The sequence below is a fragment of the Vespa velutina genome, chromosome 2 (genome assembly GCF_912470025.1).
Source record: "Vespa velutina chromosome 2, iVesVel2.1, whole genome shotgun sequence".
Classification (NCBI taxonomy): domain Eukaryota; kingdom Metazoa; phylum Arthropoda; class Insecta; order Hymenoptera; family Vespidae; genus Vespa; species Vespa velutina.
In genome coordinates, this window is record NC_062189.1 from 1,035,001 (window position 1) to 1,045,000 (window position 10,000).

General features: G+C 39.9%; 1 protein-coding gene and 1 long non-coding RNA gene across 15 annotated transcripts in view; one reads left to right on the forward strand and one right to left on the reverse strand.

Moving 5' to 3' along the window:
- The window catches only part of LOC124957746 (ion transport peptide-like), a 48,753-nt gene that overhangs the window by 1,563 nt on the left and 37,190 nt on the right, over positions 1-10,000 (reverse strand). For 11 of the 14 annotated variants that reach the window (XM_047515002.1, XM_047515006.1, XM_047514997.1 and 8 more), the window contains 2 exons: positions 2,863-3,368; positions 840-960 (listed from right to left, as the gene is read on the reverse strand). In XM_047515002.1, the coding sequence (XP_047370958.1) occupies positions 840-960; positions 2,863-3,338 (597 nt within the window). In that variant the 5' untranslated portion in view covers positions 3,339-3,368. Of the gene's footprint in view, positions 1-839; positions 961-2,858; positions 3,369-4,889; positions 5,260-7,110; positions 7,417-10,000 lie in introns of those variants that run through there. The other 3 variants (XM_047514994.1, XM_047514999.1, XM_047514993.1) reach the window with 3 other exon arrangements.
- The window catches only part of LOC124957748, a 27,266-nt gene continuing 24,837 nt past the window's right edge, over positions 7,572-10,000 (forward strand). Inside the window, exon 1 of the long non-coding RNA XR_007103724.1 lies at positions 7,572-10,000. This exon is cut by the window's right edge and continues 530 nt beyond it. This is a non-coding gene — a long non-coding RNA (uncharacterized LOC124957748).

The window sequence follows — 10,000 nt, forward strand, 5'->3', positions numbered from 1 at the left end:
GAATGAAAAAAAAAAATAAAAAAAAAAAAACAAGAAAAGAAGAAAGGAGGAAATTTTTAAAAATATTTCATTTTAATTTATCATACGACACGTATATACTTTGACAGTACTGCTAATAACAATATCTTTGGGTTCTATCGGACGCGACTTATTCGAAAACGAAATTACTTAGAATTTCGCACAAACATACTCTCTCTTTTAGATTCTCGATGCAGAATTCTCGATCCAAAGGTGATTTTTAATGAAGGAGGAATACGGTCCAAGTAAGATCGGCATTATTCGGATCCAGATGTATCGTTCGAAGGCAACGAAAAATCATACAAGAAGAAAGAAAACGATAATAGAATTAAAAAAAAAACAAACAAACAAACAAACAAAAAAAGAACGGAGTATATATATATATATATATATGTATGTAAAAGGAAAAAAAATATAAAAAGAATATAGAAAAGCCTAATAAAAATGTCATAATCGATTTTTTGTTCTTTTCTTTTTTTTTTTCTTTTTTTTTTTTTTAATGGGAGTATACGATAAAAAAAAAATTTGTGTGATAGGATCGAGAGGACTTTTGTAGGGAAGAAATGATTTCTATGTTATTTTTTTTTTATTTTTCCTTTTTTTTTTTTAGTCATGAAAAGTGAGATAATCGATAAAGACAATGAGTGAGATGATCAGGTGTAATCGTTGGATCGAATAGAGGAATAGAGGCGTTTAAAAAGGAAAAAAAATATCAGGAACTTGTTAATTAATTAGATTAAAAGAACGAAAGGAAGATAAGCGCGGAAATAAAATAATAGACGAAAAAATAATGAAATCATAAACGAAAAAAAAGAAGCTACCTAAACCCCGGGATCAGCCCCATGGAGTTGCTTGATCCACATTTGGATCTTCTCCATCTCGTCCGTCAGCAATAAAACGTCTAAGCATCCCTTGAAGTAGTCGGTGGTGAAGCAATTTTTTCTGAAAAGAAGAGAAAATTCGATGAGGAATAACGTTAAGAGTCCTTTGGAATTTTGATCTCTCCGTCCCAATCCAATCCGATCCGAACCAATGGATATAAACGTCCGTTGGTAAAATCCTGTTGGGAATTGTCCTGAAAGAGTCTAGTGATCAAATGAAATCGATGACGAATAGAAAATCGATCGTATCGAAAGCATAAGATTTTTTTTTCACCCCCTCTCAAAAATCGTGAATATTTTTGTTATAGCTCAGGATCGACGATATGAATGAAATCGGAAAACGAAAGGAAAGTAGATCGTATCGAATGTTTATGTGATTTTATTTTATTTTATTTTTTTTTTTTTAACTTGAAAAAAATCAATTTGTTTTTTTAAATTTTTAAACGATCCAAAAAGAATCTAGTATTGAAACGATCAATAAAATTGTTTGTTCAAGCAAAATCGATCACATTATCCTTTTCGTTAGATCGAATTTCTCAAATCTCTTTTCTAAACATTTCTCCATATTTGTGTGTATCTATTTCTAAATGTATCTGTAATCGTTTCCTTTCTTTCTTTACCGATCTAATCCACATGAATATAAACTATATCCCCTTTTTGTCAGATCGAATTTCTCAAATCTCTTTTCTATACATTTCAACAAATTTGTGAATAGCTATTCTTAAAAGAGTGTTGTATTATTTCTACAAACGTAGATGAAATAAATCCATTCCTTTCTTAACCGATCACGTCGAACATATTATTTTACTTACCTTACTTTTACTTTGAATTTTACGAATCTCTTTTACGAGAGTATCTTTTTTTCTTTTTTTTTACAAATCGGTTGACATTCGTTGAAAAAGTTTACAGTAACGAAACGTCGACGAAATCGGTAATGAAAATCGGTAAAGAAAATCGGTCTTATAAAACGTTCTATCATTTTCTTTTTTTTTTTTTTTTTTTTTTTTTTTTTTTTTTTTTTACTTCGAACTTATCAAAAGAAAAACCGTGAATCGATTTCGGTTATACTTCTAAGAGATAACGAAATTATCGGCCGAATATAGTACGAAAGTATTTCCCGTTTAAGCTTATACGCTCGAAAGTGTACAGCAGAATATCCGGCTTTTCCTTCGCAATCGACGATTCTATTTTCGGTACGGTCGTTAATCCATTCCTCCTTAACGCTCTTCGGCAGAAAACGGCAGGTAATAACGGCCGTGCGTTAGCATTCGTTCTTGCCGTGAGCTATAAATAGAAGAGAAATCTCATTCCGTTTCGATACGCGTGCCACGAGCGCACACGGGGCTACGTTTCGAGCTGCCAACGCGGAATGAGAGAAACAAGATCACGAATTACGATTTACGACGGTTTTAACCTCCCTTCTTGCAGCTAACGAACCGTACGTAGATCTTTCTTTTCCTTTTCTATTTTTTTTTTTTTTTCTTCCGAAAATCTATACCCACCCTTTAACCATTTTTCCTTCCTTTACCTTCGACAACGTCGTGAACAAGATGATGCGAGATGAGAGATACGATATTAAAAAAACGAAAAAAAAAAAAAAACAAATGATATTGCATAAAAACTAATCAATTTACATTTCTTTCCGTCATTTTTAATCGAGTCTCTTACTATGGTTCGAATACATGTACCGAAATCTCGAATATATTAAGCCGAGCACTAAATAAGAGCTCTATTACAAACAAATATATACATACATACATATATATATATATATATATATATATATATATTTTATTTGTCGATATTGTGAATAAAAAAAAAAGAAAAAAAAACATGTCCGCTCTCGGAGATAATCTCTAATATGTAAGATAAACATATCTAATAAATGTAACATATATATATATATATATATATATATATATATATATATTATTATATACATATATAATTATTAATAGATTACCTGCAAAGTACATGAAGTTGTGGCTCGCGGAAAAGATTATAGCAGTCCTCGCAGATGCGATCCAAGCGGGCGAAGATGCTCTTATCGTAAACGCCCTTGCAAGAGATATCAAGGTAAGACCGTTTACCTAAGGGATGACTCATGAGGACACCAGCATCGGCAATACCAAGACAAGACGAGACAAGTAATAACGTAGCCGTCCATGCTAAGACGGTCAAAAGACTTGGGCAGCTCGTCGACGAGGACGATGATAACGGTGACGACGAAGACGACGAGGGATAGGAGGAGGAGGAAGAGGAGGAGGAGGAGGACGACGACGACGAATTCGAGAGACCAAGCTCGTACACCGTCGTCCTGTTATATGCCGAATGGTTGCCCAATGGCGATGACGACGACGACGACGATGACGACGACGACGATTGCTTTCTCAAGGATGCTTGACCTTTTTGTTCGCGACGCATCATCATCATCATCATTGTTGTTGTTATTGTTGTTGTTGTTGTTGTCTGTAAACAGAAAATAAAACTTACATAAAATATTTGTCTAGTTGGAGTTTTGACAACCAAAGAAAAAGAGGAACAAAAAAAAAAAAAAAGAAGAAAGAAGGAAAGGAGGAAAGAAAGGCCAAACAAAAGAAAAAGAAAAAGAACAAAATGGTGGTTTAGGCCACATACTGTCTCAAAGTCGGAACACGATCGTCTAGAAACGTTTTTTAAGCGACGAGAAGGGAAGTATAAGGAGGAGGAGAAGAAGAAGAAGAAGAAGAAGAAGAAGAAGAAGAAGAAGAAGAAGAAGAAGAAGAGGAGGAGGAGAAGTAGGAGGAAGAGGGCTCTCAGGTATACCAACAACCTCTCCGCCCCCCTCCTCTTCTCTCGCGGCGAGTCTCACGGGTGAAGATGTAAAGCAACTCTTAACCAGTCCTGCGGCAGCCGCTGTGAATGGACCACACGCAGGCAGGCCCCACCTGTAAACGTCGTCAACCGACAACTTCATTAACCGAGGCCCCTGCGCGCGATCTACGCGGCGTGCTCCTCCTCCTCCTCCTCCTCATTCTCCTCATCCTCATCCTCATCCTCATCCTCATCCTCATCCTCATCCTCCTTTTCATCATCATCCTCTTACTTCTCTCTTCCTCCTTCTCCTCACAACCACCGTCGTCGCGTTCACCTTTACCGCGTGTGCGCCTGGCAAAAGAGATAGATAGAGAGAGAGAGAGAGAGAGAGAGAGAGAGAACGTTTCGCCCGGTTCTCTTTTTTCGGAACATAATCATCGCTCCCGGGTGGGATCTTATTTTTAGCCCTGGCCGATTCTTGGAACTCTCGAACCGCTCTCCTCCTCTATATATCGAGGCCCCACCGGGTAATTGCTTTCGGCCCGATAATTTGCCCTCGGAAAGTCCTCCGAGTCCGGATCGTTAAATGCTTTCGTACGGATTTCCAAAGCTTCCAGAGAAAGAGAGAGAATGAGAGAGATAAAGGAGCCTCTCTCTCTCTCCCTCTCTCTCTCTCTCTCTCTCTCTTTCGAGGAAATGTCCACTCTTTTCGAGATTATCCTTTAAGAAAGATCGTACGTGTCTGTTAGAGATTAATATCTCAAATTTGTCATTATGGACTCTTTCCTAACTTTTATATATACACTTTTTCTTGTTCTTCTCTCTCTCTCTCTCTCTCTCTCTCTCTCTCTCTCTTTTTTTTTCTTTCTTTTTCTTTTTTCATTCGATTCCGGAAAGCAAGTTTCGAGGTCGCGCAAGCACCAAAGAAGAATCGAAGAAGAATCTACTTTTCTCAGGCTTTCTCGAGCACATTCTCTCCTTCTCTCTCTCTCTCTCTGTCTCTCTCTCTCTCTCTCTCTGTCTCAGTGGGAACGATATCCCTTGGAAAGTCTCTCAGTCCTGCGACGATCGCAAACCGGATCCCCATCGACAAAATCGGCTGAACGTGTACTCCTATCCAAGTGCATATACATACGTATATACATATATATGTACGTACGTATATATATGTATCTACAAACGTATAGTACTTACTTATGTACATCCCCAGGCCGTTTCTTTTTCCGCGAAAAATCGGCTCTATATTTAGAAGAGTGCGATCTTAAGAGTGGTGACACACGGTCGAAGGCAAAATCGCACACCGGTCCAAGAGAGTTGGTTAGAGAGAAAGATAAAGGGAAAGAGAAAGAAGAAGAAGAAGAAGAAAGGGACAGAAAGAAAGAACGAAGGAACGAACGAACTAACGTACAAACTCGCAAAGCATAGGTGTTCCCTTATCCGCTTCGCGTATCTCTCTGCTTCACGAGAAAGAGATAGAAAGAAAGAGATAGAAGGAAAAAGAGAGAGAGAGAGAGAGAGAGAGATATAGAAAGGCCGCGTATCGAGTCGAGTCGAGTCCGAGTTGTGTTGTGTTGAGTCGAGTCGTCGAGTCGACGAGCCGAGCCGAGTCGACTCCGCCGGAGTCTCAGGGTTCTGAGAGAGGGGTACAGCGAGGGAGTGTGTGTGGCATAGGGAGGGAGGGGAGGACAGAGAGAAGGGTGGTGAAGAGAGGGGGTGTGACGAGGGGTACACGAACGAAGAAAAAGTCAATGGAGACCGGTTGCTCGACAGGTGAGGTCTTTCCTCGGTGCAGCCACGCACAGGTGTGCAATCTGCAAATACCCTTTGGCAAAAAGCCACACGCTTTCGCGGCCAGCCACGGCGCGGATCGTTCGCGCGAGAACATTCGAGGTCGTATGGAAGGAGTTCCCTTCCATATTCCCTCTTCACCTCCTCCTCCTCCTCTCCATTCCTCTCTTCGTTCTTCTCTCTCTCTCTCTCTCTCTCTCTCTCTCTCTCTCTCTCTCTCTCCTCTCCTCTCTTCTTTCCACTCCATTCCTCGTCCCTTACTTCCCCCTCCCTCTCACTCCGCACCCCACCCCCTACCTCTACTCTCCGCTCCTATATCACGTGCCTTCTTCTTCTCTTTCCTTTTCCTTCTTCTTCTTCTTCTTCTTCTTCTTCTTCTTCTTATTTTCTTCTTATTCTTATTGGAGATCGACCTCCCTCGATTATTTTCCTTCTCTATTTATCTATATCTATGTCTAACGATCTATCTATCTCTTTATTATTTATCCGTCAATTTTATCACTAGGCGATAGACGAGAATTTTCGTAACTTCTATTAATCGTATTTAAAAATGATTTAAATAGAATTTAGATTTTGCGCTTATACCATGTATGTTTGTTTGTTTATTTGTGTGGATGTGTCTGTGTGTATGTGTGTGTGTAGGTAGATAGGTAGGTAGGTCTATAGGTAGATTTCAATTGGAATTTCAAAGAGGAATGCAATCGTGGTTGTGATTGTATCCGAACTTAATGGTCGCGGCGACCAGAAATTACTTAACGTTTTACGATTATATATTTCTAAATGAGTAAAAGTATTATATACATTTAATAATCCGTTGTGTCAATTTACGCGATGACTTTTTTTACGATTATATTTTTCTTCTTTTCTTTTCTTTTGTTTCACTTTTCCTTTTATCATTTTTTTCGAACGATAAAAAGAGAGAGAGAGAGAGAGAGAGAGAGAGAGAGAGAGAGATAAAGGGGTAAAAAAAAGAGAGAAGAACAGAGAATATGGAATTTGATCAGATAGATAAGTATTTAGTTAATCCCATTATCGAATTATTTTCTCTCTATGGTTTTGTATTAGTTCCATTGATTTATTCGTTCCACTTTTCTCTTTCCCTCACCCACTCCTCTCCGCCGCCATACTACATCTTTTTCTCTTTTTCGAATAATCACTTTCCGTTAGTCCTCTCTTTGTGTCCACTACTCTTAATAAGTATAGAAAGAAGAAGACATAGTAGTATAGAAAGAGACTTAGTATACGAGGAGAAGAAAAAGAGGATGAGGATTAAATGGAAGGATGAAGAGGAGAGAGAATCAGGAGGAAGGATGAGGAAGATGAGGATGGGATGGAGAGGAGGAAGAGAAGGAATGAAACGTGCGGGGCCTTTTTCGAAAAGGCGACGAGTCCTTTTTATCGCGGTCGGGATATATCGTTTGAAGAAAAGCAACACGGCGGGAGAAGATAAAACGTGGAGAAACTTGGCACGGGGTTGGGGTGAAGTGGGCTGAGGTAGGGTGGCATAAGGGGGACAGAGAGAGAGAGAGAGAGAGAGAGAGAGAGAGAGAAAGGAAGGATGGTAGTGGTGGATGAAGCCACGAGACCGATGCGGCGTATCGTTAGATGCGTCGGCTCCACCACTCACCAGGTGGTCCTTTTCCCGTGTCGGATGACTCAATCGTGAGAAGGAGTTGCTGGACAAGCTCCTTGCCGGAGGGCCTCGGAGCGCCAAGATCATACGAGGCCCGCGCGCTCGCTCGTGAGAAAGAAAGAGAAAGAGAGAGAGAGAGCTCTATCGTGAGTTCTCACACACATACACAATCGCCTTCGTCGGCTTATTACGAACAACCGTCCTCCATTGGCGTCGACTTCTTTTCGTTTTGCTCAAGTTTCTACAGTTTTTGTTTTTTCCCTCGGTTTTTCCTTTTTCTCTCTCTCTCTCTCCCTCTCTCTCTCTCTCTCTCTCTCTCTCTCTCTCTCTCTCCCCTTGCTTTACTTTTCTTTCTTTCTTTTTTCCCTTTTTTTTTTTTTTTTTGATAGGAGAGAAGGAGGGTCATTTTTTCCTTCTTGTTTTTATTTCCTGTTGTTTTTTTCGATCGAAAAATTATCCCCCATCGAATTATTTCGTTATCATATATATATATATATACACATATATATATGTTTTTTTTTCTAAATACATATAAGGGGCCCTAAATGTTTTCGGAGATTCGTTCAGGTAAAATTTATATAAAAAAGAAAAGAAATTTGAAAACGAAGGAACGACGAAAGAACGAGAACGACACGTAATATCGTTCCTACTATCCCCGTACCCATCATATCTTTCTTTTTTCTTTTTTTTTTTTTTTCAGACTTCTTCGTAGAGAATCATCAAGTGGTTGCGGTAAAAGCCATGTTAAATAATTACAAAAGTGAGATGGGAAGAGAAGAGGAAAGATCGGTCGAATTTCGAGAAAGATTCGCAAGACAGACAGAGAAAGAGACAGAGACGAAGAGAGAGAGAGAGAGAGAGAAAGAGAGAGAGAGAGAGAAAGAGAGAGAGAAAGACAATGAAAGATTTCGGCGAATGAAAAAAGTCGATGATCTCGATCGCAGGTGCGGCCGAGGTCGTCGCCAATGGGAGGCACTCTCTGCGAGAGAGGCTTGCATTGGCGTTCCGTGCACATACACACAGATATATATATATATATATGTACTACATTTATACATACATATAGAATACATATATATATATATAAAAATATATATATATAGATATATATGTACGTACACACATCCATCGTACGGAGCGATGGTGGCCTCGTCGGACTCTTGGGAGGGAACAGAACAGCGCAGCACAGCACAGCACAGCACAGCTTCGGAATAGGACTCTTGTTTTTACGTGCGTGTGCGTGCCAAGGAGAAACGGTGAAGAGAGAGAGAGAGAGAGAAAGAGAGAGAAAAGGAAGAGAAAGGAAGGAGGGGTCCTCTAATTAGGCGATCGGCCGCCGCCGTCGCCGCCACCATCGCCACCGCCGTCGAAGCCATCGGTATATACCAAGTACCATATAACATATGCCATGGGACGTGATGCGATACGTGCTCTACACACGTTATATGTATAACGCTTACGCGTCGAGGAGGAAGAGGAACGGGAAAAGAAAGGAGGCTGAGAATGAAATAAATAAAGAAGAGAAAGAAGTTAGGGAAGGTTTGTGGGGGGAAAGAAGTGGAAGGAGAGAGAGAGAGAGAGAGAGAGAACAGAAAAAAAAAAGAGAAAAAAGTAGTAAGAAAGAAAGAAAGAAAGAAAGTAAGTAAGAAAGAAGGAAAGAAAGAAAGAGGCACCGAAAAAAAGAGGAAGGTCGTAAATCAACCGGCAATGAGGCACCCTGGGCCCTACCCTGGGACTCTCTCTCTTTCTTTCTCTGTTTCTCTCTTTACTCGAACGTAGGCCCCACCCGTCTTGCTCCCGGAACCACCCAACCTCTCTCTCTCTCTCTCTCTCTCTCTCTCTCTCTCTCTCTCTCTCTCTCTCTCATTCTCTCTCGCCCAATCTTTGACGTTTGCGGACTCCTCGCCCGAGTAAGGGGAATCACGTACGCATTTGCTTTATCTTTTTATAGTTTCCTCTCTTCTTTTCTTTCTTTCTTTCTTTCTTTCTTTCCTTTTCTAATCTTTTTTTTTATCCTTTCCTTTCCCTTTTTCAACGACTCCATCGTTCATTCCCTATGAACATAACCTCTTCTTAGAAAAATCTTTCGAGTTTCGATTCCTCGTAATAAATAATAAAAAGAAAGAAAAAAAAGAAAAGGAATTACCGGTTGCGATTCTCGAAAAATATCGACACAAGTACATATATATATATATATACATGCAACCATATGTAAATATGCATATATATATATATATATGCACGTATACGTATATACATATCTCGAGTGAAAGCGCAAGTTTGTGTCATCGAAATCATTATTACGGCAGGTGTGTATACGTAAAAGGGAATCCGAGAGGTAGGAGATTGAAGGTGGAAGGTGTGGGATGAGGAAAGGATAGTACGAGTAATACTCGGTACTATCTTGCGTATATATGTACTTATATATATATTCTACGTACGTATATATACCTATATATATATGTATATATATGTGTACGTATGTATGTAAGGATCTGAAAAAGATTGGTTTGGATGAAGGGAGACGAAGAAATAAAGAGAGGTATAGAGAGAGAGAGAGAGAGAAAGAGAAGAGAAGAAGAAGGAGAAAGAATAAAAATAAGAAAATGAAGAAGAAGAAGAAGAAGGATAAGAGAAGAGATGGAGGATGAAGAGAAAGAGGAGGAAGAAGAGGAGGAGGTCGAACGCTGGAGGCAACGAGTTGAACGGACGAACGCCGAGAGAGGAACGGATCCTCGGCGTCCTCGATCGCGGGATCCCGGAGCAAAACTAACGATCCTCTGCTCGCGTCCAAGATCAACACGACGATAATTTAATACACGAGATCGCCACCCAGGTGCGCACTGACGTGTACAGATGCTGTCCGGCCACGTGAGGGGAAGTT